This window comes from Onychomys torridus, chromosome 6 (genome assembly GCF_903995425.1).
Source record: "Onychomys torridus chromosome 6, mOncTor1.1, whole genome shotgun sequence".
NCBI classification, from domain to species: domain Eukaryota; kingdom Metazoa; phylum Chordata; class Mammalia; order Rodentia; family Cricetidae; genus Onychomys; species Onychomys torridus.
Window position 1 is genome coordinate 72,496,775 of NC_050448.1, and position 15,127 is coordinate 72,511,901.

At 45.1% G+C, this 15,127-nt stretch overlaps 1 protein-coding gene across 15 annotated transcripts in view; it reads right to left on the minus strand.

Moving 5' to 3' along the window:
- LOC118586386 (myomegalin-like) overlaps window positions 1-15,127 on the minus strand; it is a 197,489-nt gene that overhangs the window by 62,032 nt on the left and 120,330 nt on the right. For 8 of the 15 annotated variants that reach the window (XM_036191572.1, XM_036191566.1, XM_036191564.1 and 5 more), the window contains exon 1: window positions 893-2,434. The exons of 6 other annotated variants lie outside the window; for them this stretch is intronic. In XM_036191572.1, the coding sequence (XP_036047465.1) occupies window positions 893-2,002 (1,110 nt within the window). In that variant the 5' untranslated portion in view covers window positions 2,003-2,434. Of the gene's footprint in view, window positions 1-892; window positions 2,435-15,127 lie in introns of those variants that run through there. One more of the 15 variants, XM_036191573.1, reaches the window with a different exon arrangement.

Here is a 15,127-nt window from a genome sequence, read left to right on the forward strand (position 1 = left end):
CAAAGTAACAGCTACCTGGTCCCTGAAAATAGCTGAATTTAAAAGGGTGTTCTGCAATCCGTTAGGAGGACATGAATAGTTCAGATGAAGTTCATTCTCCAGTCATGAAGAAAGTCAAGACTATTCTTACTAACAACTATCTTCCAGTCGGGCTGAGTAGAAAAGCTGCCTGTGCAGTCTTCGCCTTAACTTTATGAGTGACAACAGTTGCATTCCCAAATACCTTCACCATTGACTCTCAAATGACTGTTGTTATAACAAACATTGCCCAGATGTTCTTTCGACAGATTAACAGGTTTTACCCTATGCTATGCGCTACCCATTTTGAGGCATCTGGGGAATGAAAAGCTTAACCCTCCAAGAGAACTGGCCAGGAACTTAACTCTCTTACAGAAAGACAATGGAAGATATCATGCACAAATCTAAAAACAAAAATGGCAAAAATCAAGGGGTGGGGGGACTTTTGGTGCCATAAGTGAAATCTTTATCTTTTGGTACGTAAAGATACGCAATTTTGACAATAGAAAAAAAATCAACAAATAATGTTTAAAAGGTTTATGAAAAGCAACTTACCTACGTGTAAGTCACATTTACTAAATGGGGCATGAGCAAAAAGTATAGCCAACATGAGCTGGGCGGTGGTGGCGAGGCAGAGACAGGTAGATCTCAGTAAGTTCGAGACCAGCTTGGTCTACAGAGTGAGTTCCAGGACTGCTAGGACTGTTACACAGAGAAACCCTGTCTTGAAAAACCAAAAAACAAAACAAAAGTACAGCCAAAATGGGCTTAATGATTTTTTTCCAGCCTAGAACATTATTATCCTGAAACTCATCAAATCACGGGAACCTATGGACAGCTCATCAGAAAGGCACGCCGTAGCCATCGTGTATACCTGGAACTGGAGTGGCAAATACTCTTCATTGAGATCATCCCACAGCTCCTGTAGGTCGGAAAGGTCCAAAGGATAGCTCACAGGTGTCAAAGGCCTGTTAAGGAAACTGGAACTAACTCCATTTGTCATGATATGCCCAGGCTTGGCTCCAAGTGGACTGGATTTCACTGGAATTGGAAGCTTGCTCCCTCGGGGACTCTGAAGGGGCTTATATTCAAGACCTTTAATCATGCTAAGAGCTAGCTCCAGTTTGTGGTTACAGAAATGCTGTGGAGCCTGTTCATCCGAACAATAGTCACACTTTAGAAGTTCTTTGGTACTTCTCTCCGCTTCCTCATCTTTCTGTTGGGGAGGACTGGCCTGCACACTAGCATCCAAAGATTCCACCGAGGAACCTGGCGTCCCTTCCTCCATGCTTTCTCCATCCGGGGGTACTTTTGTGCTTGCTAAGTCTGGCGGACCAACCTCTGACAACGCTGGTTCCTCGGTGCAAATGCTGGTAGAGTACCTGCTAGAGGGGGCATAAGAAATACTTCTGGCCACTTTGCGAGGCACCTTACAAATAGCTTCATAGTCAGAATCGGCAACCCGCAAAGCTGCACAACCACGGCATCTCCTGGGTCGGTTTCCGGGGCCTTCAGAACCATGACAGCTGTGTGACTCCTGAATCTGATCCTCATTTTCAACCCAGCACTCAAACCCTGAAAAGGCAAAGTCTTCCTGGAGCAGTGCGGAGTACCTCATATCTGGCAAGCTGGAAATGTCAACCGTCCCACTCCCCGCCTTGATCTCCTCGCCAGAATCATCGTTATTCTTCCGATACATACTGGCGATGCAGAACTTGAGGCGATCCTTTTCCAGCAGCAGCTTCTGCAAGCGCTCAATAGAAAGGGCTTCGATCCTTGCAATAACAGTATCAAATCGATAGATGCGATCGAGCATGAAAGCACACTTGCTGCAAGCAAACTCGGCTTTGCCATCGCGAGTGACATCTTTGCCGAGGACGTACGAAAGCAGAACTTGGAGGTTGAGCTTGGACGTGGTATGGAAGATCCAACGCCGCTGGTTTCCACACAGCTCCCGGGCACAGATCCTGCAAATCTCTTTCATCTTTCCTCCGGGAGGGTGCCGAGCTTCTCAGTAACGGCCCCAGCTGCGAGCTGCTCACTGGCTCTGGGATGCGTTCCTCTTCCCACCTTGATTGTCTGTGGCTGGCATGGTCCTGCCCGGGGTCCTCACTGGGTAGGGGCACACCTCAGAGCGCGCAGACTCTGGGTACCACACGGCCAGCCCCGCCCCTCGGGCAGGGGGCGGGCGCCGAAGCACCGAGGGGGGAGGGGATGCTGAGTGACAGGATGCGAGCTAAGCGCCGAAGCTGCCAAGGCCCCTACAGCTGTCTCTTCCGCGGGCCGCCGTGTCCTCTACGTCCTCGCGGGCGGGCAGGCAGGGCTCCCGGACTGTAGCAGAGGCTCAGGGCTGACGCAAAGCCCCGGCGATGAGGCATCAGATTTCAAGATGGCGCCGGGGCAGGCGGCCTCCGCATGAGTCCTCTGGGAGTTGTAGTCCGACCGCGGCGGCTCTGCGCATGCGGGCTGGTGAGCGCATCGGCCCCGCCCTCGATCCAGTCTCTCCAGCTATCCCGGTAACGCGGGCTTATCTCCGAGTGGAGAGTGGAAAACCGAGTGTCGGGCCAGTGCCTGGCTGCTTTACTCTGATAAGATCTCACCAAATGCACGCCCTGATCCCTTCAAGGAATCTCCCTGCTCTGCTGGATGCCTTGAGGCTCCTCCCAGGGTGGAGAAAGCCCAGTCCCCTCCCTGTCGGTCCACGGCCAGTGCCACGTACTCTGGACGTGGCACTGGCGGTGCCACTAGGTACCGCTGCGCCACCGCCTTCTCCTGCCGCCGCCCCACCTCCTCTCCTAATTCTGTCTGGCTCTGGGGTCAGAAGGCCCCAGGCGGCCGAGATGGGTGGGGAGGGCCTGATAACTAGAGGAGTCTGGTAGAGCGAGTTTGCCGCTGCCAAGCTAAGGTTGAACCTTCCCTGCTATTGGACGGATCTGAGAAAGGAGACCAGTGTTTCTCCCATCAGTGTTGGGGGATGGGTGGCTAGGCTTAGCAGGCCTAGGTGTTTTGTCCTTGTATGGAGTGGGGAGTGGGTAATCGACAATGCACAATGCAAGCACCTGAGAGAGAGAGAGAGAGAGAGAGAGAGAGAGAGAGAGAGAGAGAGAGAGAGAGAGAGAGAGAGACCAGCAAACTGCAGGTGACTGCATCTGTTAATCAGGATTTTAAAGATAACAAGAGAAAGGGCTTTGTCAAGCTTGAGGCCTCCTGGGAGGGGAGTATCACGAATTCTCCTTTTCGACATGGAGAGGGGAGACAGTGGCTTCTTTGAGAATGTTTTCCACTCAGGTACTTCGGAATTAGGGCTGGAAATTCACTGGCATAGTTAGTACTGGGTTTTACTGCCGGACAGTTAAGTCCCCCACCCTTGTGTACTGAACTTCACACACAAAGGAAGGGAGTGTGGAGCACCTACTGGTGGAGATGCAGACAACACAAACTGTTGCTGGTAAGAACCACTTGAACTTCCCCCAGAGCAGGAACTCAGGTCCATGATGTCTTACAAATTCTAACACTGTGAGACCAGGGCTGTTGTAATTATTCTAATCACCTAAACAAAATCCTGGAACTTTGTCTGCAACATAACTTTGCATATATAATTTCACCTAAAGACACAGATTCTGATCCTCTAGTCAAGACCATAAAATGGGATTCCAAGGAAACAGCTGCAGTTTTGTATCTAGGTATGTGAGCTTGAAAGTCCTAAGAAACTGAGCAACAATCTTTGAAATATACAAGAGTTTCTGGACTCACCCTAACTGATGGAGAGGCAGAGAACATTCTACTCCCCCCCCCCCCCCCCCCCCCCGCCCCGAGAAAATACTTCAAAATTACATTGGAAAAATAGATGGTTATCATACCAGAACTAGTCCTACCTAACTTGATCATTGGTATTTAAAAGCACTTGAGGTAATTCGATGTAGATTAAAAAAGCAAAACAAAACAAACAAACAAAAAAAGCCTTGAAGCCTAAAGTTTAAAAATAAAACTTAGAAGAAACATTACAATAAATTTAGCATTTTATGATCCTCATGGTCATCTTCATCACAATTTGTAGTTAACAGTGGCTCCTTAGAAAGAAGCAAAATGGGGTGGAAGGAACAAACTAAAGATCTATTATTCTATAGACTATGAATCATTTGAATTTAGACCAATGAATATTCAATTATCACCTTTAACTTTCTGGGTTTTTTTTTTTCATTAAATATTTTCTTTAAAAAAATTTTAGCTTAAAAAAACTGTATGTGCATGAATATTTTGCCTGCATGTATGTATATGCACCACATGTGTGCCTGGTACATATACATGCAGGCAAGTTCAGAAGAGGGAGTTGGTTTCTCTGGACCCGAAATTTGCAGTTCCAGATGGTTATGGGCCATATAGGTGCTGGGAACTGAATCCAGTCCTCTGTAAGAGAAACAAGTACTCTTAACAGCTAGGTCATCTCTCCAGCCCTAAATGTCTTTTAAATTTAGAAAAGACCCCAGAGGTAAAGCCAAAGGCTATGCCAATTTAACATACCAGGTTCTACTTAGATCTAACCTGTGAAACTTGAAAGTAAAGGGAAATGTTTGTAACTTGCATGATGTATACATAATGTGGGCAACTCAGTATAGACAAAGGCTCAAATAGGGATATACAAATTAATAATGGTTATCTCTGTGGACTGAAAATGAGTATGTTTTATGTGACCTTGGAATAATCTAGTGTTATCAGAGAGGAAGGATCCTCAACTGAGAAAAAGGCCTCCATAAAATCTGACTGAAGGCAAGCCTTAGGGCATTTTCTTAACTAGTGATTGATGTGTGAGGGCCCAGCCCATTGTAGGTGGAGCTGGCCCCAGGCTGGTGGTCCTGGATTCTATGAGAAAGCAAGCTGAAGCAGGTGGTGGCAACTGCTTTTAATCCCAGCACTTGGGAAGGAGAGCCAGGCGGATCTCTGTGAGTTCGAGGCCAACCTGGCCTACAGAGTGAGTTCCAGGAAAGGTGCAAAGCTACATAGAGAAACCTTGTCTCAAACCCCCCTTCCCCCAAAAAAGAAAGAAAGAAAGAAAGGAAGAAAGAAAGAAAGAAAGAAAGAAAGAAAGAAAGAAAGAAAGAAAGAAAGAAAGAAAGAAAGAAAACTGAGCAAGCCATGAGGAGCAAGTCAGGAAGCAGCACTCCTCCATGGCCTCTGCATCAGTTCCTGCCTCCAGGTTCCTGCCCAGTTAGAGATCCTGTCCTGAGTTCCTTCAATGGTGAACAGTGATGTGGAAGTGTAAACCAAATAAACCTTTTCTTCCCAATTTGCTTTTGATCATGATGTTTCTGTAAGGGTTCTGTCCTTAATTATGTCATCAGCCTAGGATGTGACCCAGCCTGAAAAGCGGGCAGGCGGGCCCTCTGTGCATTCCTTCTCTCTTTCCACTCTCTTTCCTTCATGAGGTCTCCCTTTCTCTCTCTGTTTCTCTGGTCTTCTCTCTGTCTGTCTCTGTCTCTGTCTCTGTATCTATCTCTCTCTCTCTCTCCACCTCTCCCTCTCTCTCTCAATAAAGCTCTAAAAGGAAACTATAACTCGTGACTTTCCTCCAGCACGCTCCTCCATCGGCATGGTCGATACAGGAGCAGCGCGGCCATAACCAACAGTTTCATCACAGCATCAGTGACCCTAACAAAGACAGAAGACAAAGACATTTTCTGGGCCGTGTCTCGAATGATGGGTACATGGGTTTGTGGCGCTTCCATTGCTCATGAAATCGAACACTTTTAGAGTTGTAGAGTTGATGTAAGTATATGGTAGTAAAATAGATATGTAAAATGTAGATATGCATTGTCTAAATGTTTTTAATCTCTAGCAGAAAACCATCCCCACTTTAGCACAGAATAGCTTTGAAGACTGGGGAGGTAAAACACAGTCTGGAAGACATTCTGTAAATGGCCCACTTGCAAATGAAAAAACCATCTTGTTCTTGTTGAATATGAACTTTAGAAAACACAGTTCCATGCACGTGCATCCCATGCATTTAAGACTGAAGTAATGTATGTGATTAAGGTGAGGCTGAGGATTTTTGTGATGGCTTAATGTAGAATGATTACTTCTAAAACTTACTGAATGCACAAATAGAAAGCTTGAGACTAGGTTTCTTATTTTGGAGTTATCACTGGGCTGTATCAGTAGTTTGTCCTGAGGAGAATAAATGGTAACAACCTAGGTGTGGAGGCCCCTGCCTACAGTCTTAGCATGAGGGAGAGCGAGGCAAGAGGATGAGGAGTTCAAGGTAGTCCTCAGCTACATAGTGAGATGGAGGCCAGCCTTGACTACATTCAGACTGTATCTCTAAAAAGAAAGAAAGAATAAAATGACTGGTGAGCACACTTATAAGCACTTAGTAACTTAGTACTTACTACTTAGGGAGCTAACATTAGGTGATGTCACTTACATCTGGTCCTTAGGTTCCTAATGGACAATATGAACTTTTAAAATACAACACTTTTCAGACTTGAGTATCCCATCAGAATGAGGTGTGTATGTTGGGGGGGCATATTAAAATACAGATTTATCCAATCCTGGACCTCCTAACAAATTCCCCGATCTTGCTGACGCTGCTACCTGAGAGCTATGCTTTGAAAATCACTGAACTAGAACTACTAAGTTGGGTTCAGAAAACAACTCAGTAAACATCAGAAGTTCTAGAGAGGCTGGAGAGATGGCTCTGTGTTAAGAGCACTAACTGCTCTCAGAGAGGACCCAGTTCAGGTCCAGCACCTACAGGGTGGCTCCCAAGCGTCTGTAACTTCAGTTCCAGAGGATCTGATGCTTTCTTCTGATCTCCATAGATATACACATGCATGTAAAAATAAAATAATTTTTGAAAGAGAAAAAAGGCAAGAAGTTATATAGATAGATAAATGAAAAAAAATCTATCAAAGAACTAGTCACAAAATTAATGTTGAATTTGAAAAACAATACCATAGTTGGAGATGGTGGCTCTTGCCAGCATATTATCCCAGCGCTTATGAAGCTGGGGTGGGAAGATCAGCTTGGCTCTGGCTCAAAGCCAGCCTGTGCTTACACTGTGAGTTCTAGGTCAGTCTGGGCAACAGGGGTGGCCTCGTCTCCAAAAATCAGAAAGAAAAGGAAAAAAGGAAGGATATTTCCATTGTGGCAGACGAGTATTACTGTGGTAGCATCTTGTTTGTTGTTTTGTGGCTGGTACCGCCCCTGTTTAGGTATTAGAGTCTAAGAAGTCTCTCTTGGAACCACCACCACCACTTTTGTATCCAATGTATGGCAACAAAGCTGTTTCTAACATCTAATTCTGGCTTGGGAGGGAGTTTCCAAAGGAATGAGGTGGGAAACCCCCATGTTCCAAACCAGCCGTGCTGGATTTGATGCCCTAACTGTTCTAATTAATTAAAGCTTTTCTCACGACCAAAATGGTTCAGGAATATAAGATGAAACAAACAAACCAAAGAAGAGCAAGAAGATGAAATAAGGAGTGTTGAAGTAAAGCCAGTTAGGCTTAGTGATAACACACAAACCGGAACATGGTCTCTGTGTGCTGGAAGTTAGAAACAATGGTGCTTTCCACTAATCAATGTAGTATTTGGGCTTTAAAAGCAGGACACTTCCAGTATGTCTACAGCTTGCATTCATGCATTTTAGCAGAATCCAAGTTATGATAGTAAACATCGGATCCTTTTGCATTAAGCTATTAAATAACCATAGTTTTATAAATAGAACTTTGAGTATGTATTAAGTATGTAAGCCAGTCAACATGAATGTGTGCAACTTGGTGTTTTCTCTGGCTTCGCTGAGCCCCCAGGCAGGGGTAATTAGAATAAATGCCTAACTAAATGCATAGACACGATCTGGTGTGGGGAAAACACTGAGACTGGTGTGGACTGAGGAAGTTGGAGGAGGCAGGAGTAGCTTGTGAGACAAGTGTCAGAAAGGAGGGGCAAAGGAAAGCTTCCGCCACAGAAGATAGTCTTGGAAGTTGGGGTGAACAGTGTTTGCTGTAAGCAAGGGAGACAGTGGGGATTGCTGAGCATCCATATGCATCCCTCTGTGTCTAATCCTCCGCAACTGTTCATTCACAGATATTAAGGTCCAACTGAAATGAATTCACAACACACCCCCACAGTTGGGCATGCCCAGCGGACCTAGACACTTCGCCTAGTTATTTCCAGTTCAAAATAGCCATTTTCGGGTCAAAACGTCTCCAGTGACTAGGACCCTGTGGCTTTGCGTGGTTGCATAAAGCCTGCGCACAGCCATGTGATCTGTACATGCGTGGAGTAGCCACATGGGCTCCTGTATGCATGCGCGGCCCACCCTTTATAAGCCGGCGCCATGTTCCCCCAGCCTCACTCTTTCCTTTGACAACGTGTGTTTTCCACAGGCCTGTTCATGTCTGTCTCTTTCTTTCCTATCTTAATAAAAACTCTTGTTAGTGGATTTGTCATGTTTCGGGACGTTTCCTCACAGGGTAAGAGCACCGCCAAATAACTAACACCAGCTGTATAACACACTGCCATGAAGGACCTTAGCAAGTAGCATTTAGTTACAGTATTTTGACAAAGGCAAAAGAATTTGGACATGATGTCATGCACTTGAGCAGAGAATTGAAGGAAGGGAACTATTTTAGGAAACAGATGGAATACAATGTCAGGAGTTTCTGGATGATTACAGGATGATATACTGAAGAGCCATCACAGCTATTTATATGTATAGAGTATAATTTCTGGTGTAGAAATGGCAAGAGTGTGTTAGATATGAGAGTCACCTTAAGAGTGAATGGAAGGGCTTGCTATATCTGTATTAGATATGTGAGCCAGTGAGCATGCATGTTGGTGGAAGTTTCTGTACCACCAGCCAGCTCCCAAATAACCACACAGACACTTATTATAAATACTTGGCTAGTAGCTTAGGCTTCTTACTAACTAGCTCTTAGAATTTAAATTAACCCATATTTATTAGTTCATTAACTTCCAAGTGGCTCATGGCTTGTTATCCCGTTTTCTATACATCCTGTTCCCTCTGTGTCTGGCTGGTGACTCTGCCTTTCTTCTTCCTAGTGTTCCCTCAGTCTCACTCTCCCACCTAACTTCTTTCTGCCTAGCTATTGGTCAGTTAGTTCTTAATTAAACCAGTGAGAGTACAAAAGGATTATTCCACAACACATGCATTTATGATGACAGGACCACTGCATTCCTGACCTCATGGTGTAAGACCTTCACAAGTTCAAGCCAGTTAACAGTCCAGCTTGAAGTGGGGAGGGGCCTGCCTCTTCCTGAGGGAGGGAAAGTCAGTTTTCTTTAGTGGTGTGATCCCTGCTAGGTTGACCATGCTCCATTAGTCATATGCGTTTGGGTAGCACTGATTTTTGGCTCAGTGAGTTATATGAAAGAAAAAAAAAGACAGAGAAGAAATGACATTGGGTAGGAGAAACAAAAAGGATTTGGGAAGAATTGAAGGGGAGGAGTTTAGAGTGGATATGATTGAAACACATTGTATGCATGAAATTCTCAAAGAATGCAGACACAAGGATCGCCCAATGACAGAGAAATGGATGAGATGTACATGAACAACCTGGACGACAGTGGGAGTAATGAAGGACAAGATTTGAGGGAAAGAAAGCTTAGGGGAGCAGGAGATCCCAGCTGGATCAAGAACAGAAAGGGAGAACAAGGAATAACAGACCATGATAAATGAAGACCACATGAGAACAAGAATAGGCAGAGTGCTCGAGAGGTCCCCAGAAATCCACAATGATACATCTTCTGTAGACTGCTGGCAATGGTCGAGAGAAAGCCTGATCTGACCTAGTCTAGTGATCAGATGACCAAGCATCCTAACAGTTGTGCTGGAACTCTCATCCAATAACTGATGGAAGTGGATGCAGAGATCCTCAGCCAGGCCCCAGGTGGAGCTCCAGGTGTCCAATTGTCGAGAAATAGGAGGGACTGTAAGAGCATGAATTGTTGAGACCAAGATTGGAAAAGCACAGGGACAAATAGCCAAACGAATGGAAGCACATGAATTATGAACCAACGGCTGAGGAGCCCCCAACTGGATCAGGCCCTCTGGATAAGTGAGACAATTGAATAGCTTGAACTGTTTGGGAGGCACCCAGTCTAAGGGACCAGGATCTGTCCTTAGTGCATGAGCTGGCTGTTTGGAACCTTGGGCTTACACAGGGACACTTTGCTCAGCCTGGAAGGAGGGGACTGGACCTGCCTATACTGAATCCACCAGGTTTAAATGAATCTCCAGGGGAGTCTTGGCCCTGGAGGAGATGGGAATGGAGGGGAGGGGTTGGGGGGAAGGTGGAGGTGGGGGCGGGAGGGGGGAGGACAGGGGAACCCATGGCTGATGTGTAAAATTAAAACACAAATATAATAAATAAAATAAATAAAAACAAAAGGATGACAGAATCTTTTTTCATGCTGGAAGAAAAATCTTGAAGTTATTTACTACAGGGGAGGCGGATTGCCATCTCCCTCTTATCTACAGTGCACCTTATCCACATTTTTGCTTTCCACAGTTTTAGTTACCTATAGTCAGCAGTGGTCCAAAGTATTACATGGAACATTTCCAGAAAGAAATAGCTCCTAAGCTGGAGGCTGGCTTGCCTGAGTATTGTCATGAAACCCTGTGCTGTCTGATGCTGTCTGTCCTACTGGAATGAGAATTAGTCGTCCGCCGGGGCAGCCACACCGTGTGTGCGACCCTCTCGTTAGTCTGGAGCTTCCTGTGCTCCACAGTATGAGAAATACGTCTCTCTTGTTTTCAGGCTACCTGGTATGTGACGCTTTGTTACAGTAGCCTAAATGGATTAAGACAGCACCCCTACAATACTTAGAATAGTATCTTTCTAGATATATGTAAACAACCACGGAATGAATAAACCAGTGTTTTCCCTTTTTGTCTCCACTTACTTAAATCCCTTTCATGCTTTATAGACCAAAACCTTTGCTGCTTACCCCAGTTCACAATGATTCCCCCTTTCTCTGTTGCGTTCTATTTTCCCGTTAAGTGATTTTCATAGGTGATAACTCTGAAGGACAAAGACTAACCCCCATACATCTGGCGTTCCTCTTTCTTGACTGTTGGTACCCTTGGCAATCATGTAAATACTGCTGACAAAGCTGGTGGGATCCCCTAATTCTCTACCTCCTTTGCAGCTCTGAGTATCAAAGCTGCGGTTGCTTTGGCTGAGAAGTCTCACTCCTGAGACTCGTTACTGATGAAAGTTATGACTCCGAGACAGCAATGCTGGGTGAGGGTTTATAAACAAGCCTCCTGTCCAACATGCATTAGCGTAGGAAGAGGAGCTGAAAAGCTGCTCTTTAAAAAAAAAAATCCCCTTATATGAAGCTGTCTGGCACTGCCTAAGCTATGCATCCCTGCAAGGTTTTCATTCTCCACTGTGAGCATTCAGAGCACATTCTTGCATTGACTTACACATCAGATCTCTCCACGGAAACACTGGAATGTTTGCTATTTTAGGAAATATGCCTGACTGCAAGCAGTGCTGTTTACATTAGTTCAAATGAGGCATGAATGCAAAGCCTTGAGGGTCTGCGGATCTGTGTGCGTGAGAAGGTTCTATTTGATTAGCGAGCACCCCTCTACAAATTCTGCAGTTCTCTGTCCACAGTGAAATCACATGCTAATAAAATTTGCTTATCTGTTATTAGAGAAAATACAGGAAAAATACAAAGTGAGAATTCTTTCTGACCTCTGTTTCCAAGTACACCATTCCCCCTGCTTCCACATCCCCTGGTTTGGGTTTCTTTTTAAAGCTTTGCAATAAAGCATCTACTGTTCTGTAAGAAGGAATAGGATAGATAACTGGAGCGGCTACTGGATTTCCCCTGTGGCTCCTGCTCCCTTCACCTGAGAAGGGAAAAGGGCGCTGCTAATCTCTTAACTTTCCCAACTGCCCAGAGCAAAACATGTGGGTGAGGGGCAGCAGCTCCTGAATACCCAGGCCACACTATGTGGACCTGAGTGGACATCCAGAAGGACTAGAGGCAAACCTGGAGTGATGCCACAGTGACTTGACACATTTAGAGCATTTTAAAATCTTTGTATAAAGTTAATAGATTATCACATATATTGTACCGATATGCTTTCACTAAACGGATGCTGTGGGGCAGAAAGGAGAAACAGCTAAAAAGTTAGTAAAATTAATTGAGTCAAACAATACGTTTCAGAAGCACCTGTTTTAACTTGTTGTAATGCACATTGTATTGGTCAATTGATACACACTATTTAAGCTTGTTGAACAGGAGTTCCAAGTGAGGAAGCCCTTCTTTGTCTCCTCCAAAACTCCCATCCTGGGGCGGGCTGGCCCTATGCCTCTGTAATGAGGAGAAGGAGAAACAGTAAACAGCTAAGGGTATTGCAAATATTGTGTTTTGAGAACAACTAGAAGAAAACCATGGCCAACAGAGGTTATTAGTATTTATCCCATAAAAAAGCGCATCCTTAGAAAGATGCTCTGCTCTGTCTAGAGCCTTTGATCAGAAGCTCCTGCATGACTGAGCATGGCTTCAACTTGACACAAATCCAGACAGGTACAGGAACAGGGAATCTCAACTAAGAAAATGACTCCCACAGATTGGCCTGTAGGCACGTTTATGGGACTTTTTTTTTTTGGTTAATGATTGATACTAGAGGGTCCAGCCTATTGTGGTGGTGCTACCTGTGGGCACGTTGTCCTGGGACGTATAAGAGCAGGCTGAGCAAGCCAGTAAACAACACTCCCCCATGGCTTCCGCTTCAGTTCCCGACTCCAGATTTCTGCCTCACGTTTCTGCTTGACTTCTGTGAAGTTCTGAGAGTTGGAAGATGAAATAAACTCTCCCCTTCCCCCTCTCATTTGGTCATAGTGTTTATCACAGAAATGGGTTTACGCCAGGTGTTTCAAGTGTCAAACTAATTGGATGGTGTTTTGTTATCTATCGTCTGCTTCTTTTAGTTCTCTGACTTTTGCTTACTATATACCTAGTAGATTCATTCGCTCAGAACTGAAAGCACAGCTGTGGCAGATCAGTCTTTGGATCATTCAGAACACTGGAAGGGCTAAAGGTTCTGAAGTGAAACTTCTACTCAGATTATGTGTGATCCGTCCTCGCATGCTGCAGTAATCACATGAGAAATGCTCGTGAATGGGACCGGGGGTAAATGAACATTTTTCGCTTGGATGGTTCAAACCTAGAGGTGCGGGATCTGTGTGCTCTCCTTTCCTCTAAGGGCCATAGGCCAACCACGGTGGTTCCAAATGTGAAGATCGGGAGAGAAGGGGAAAGGATGTAAACTCCAGCTCAGATCTCAAGCACTTGGGTCACTCAGCATCAGCTGGAGATTATGGGGTGGTGTTGCTGACAGTGAAGAGGATTCTTTAGCCCCTGGAAGTCAGGACTGAAAGTTTGGAAATGAAATTTTTTCTTCCTTTAGTGTGAGTTGCCATGGCAGACAGAGGTGTGGATATAGTAACAATGGAATTAAGACATTGCTACTGTTAGCAGGCAGGAGGATGCCCATAGCACAGGCCTCAGGCGTCTTAAACGCAGTGTTGGCATATACCGAGAAGAGGGGAAAAGTGATTATAACTATTTTAAATATCTTTTACCCCTATCTAATTCACAGAATTCACTTGGTGGAGCAGTTAATAGCTGTGGACAGCCATACCTTGTTCTCAAGAGGCTGCACCTCTGGGGATTACCTGCTCTCTGGGCAATCCTAGGGCATTCATTAGGGCTGCCTTTCTAAAATGCATACTATGTGTTTTTGTTTTTTTTTTTATTTCTCTTGCTTTTAAAAAATTCTTCATTGCTTACAACATAAAGTCCTTATCTCAGTATTTATGGGCTTTCCCAATTGCATATTTTAGCCTTCTCCCATATTTATCAAATGTTTGCTAGCAACAATTACCCTTAATTCCTTAACTACCTTCTAAGCCACTGTACACAGCTCCCTTGCCTAGAAAGATCACAGTAGCTATTTTCCTCATTGCCCACAAAAGTGAGTCAGCAGAGGAAGGATTTCTTTTAGCTCATAGTTTCAAGGTGGGAAGGGTATGGAGGCCAGAGTAACTCCTGCTCATATCAATGGGGGCATTAAGCAGTTCGTCTACATCTCAGTGGTATAGGAAGCAGGGAGAATTTGGCCCAAGGATAGGCTGAACTATAGCTGAAGGCCTGGTCCCATAGTGACCTACTTCTACCAGCCAGGTCTTACATCTAGAACCTTCTAAAACAGTTCCACCAGTGGTAGACTGTGTGGGACAGGTGAAGTGCTGGGTGAATATGTTCTGTTGATAGGAGCACAGACATGTCAAGGATACCAGTGCCTCAGGCTCATGGGAACAGAAGGCCTTCCCCTAGGCCAGGCTCAGGAGAATGGCAAGACCTTCCCTGGTCTAAGGAAGGATGTTGATGAAAGGTTAACTTTTAGCTAAATCCAGTAGGTACTGAAACTATCAACCACAGCTTACTCACCCTGAATGACTGCAGCCTGAGACTGTTCTCCTACAGAGAAGCTACTAAGATTAGCTAACCCACTTCCTTATTCAAGCTGTATACAATAAATGCACCAAATTTCCAGGCTGCTGCTGCTGCTGCTCCATCAAGAGCATGGCCAGCTTCATCCCAGCTTTATGTTATTTGTGTCGGCCATTTCTTCTTTGCCCTGCCCCAGTCAGGGCAAGTCCAAAGCTGTGCAGGTCTCAGCAGGAAGCTAAGAGTTCAGACACAGGAGCCTGCTGGAGACAGCTCAGTTTCCACCTGTAACAATGGCCATGCCCTTTTTTCTGCCCAGTGTATTAGGCCTTCACAGCCCAAAGTGGTTTCCAGGTGGTCCCCTCTTCAGCTTCCAAAGATAGAGTTAATTGATCCCTGTCACTTGGGGTCCCTTTAGAACTATGTACATATTTCTATTCCCATTTATTATACTATTACATGCTAATATCTGATAGGACAATCAGCTTCTGAAGCTAGGCTTGCCTTGACCCTAGGACAACCTAGAGTGCATTTTAGAAATCCATGAAGCGGGGAGGGGGCCTTGTTTCAGTTGTTATGAGGAGGAAGAGGCAAGGGATGCATGAGACTTGAAATGG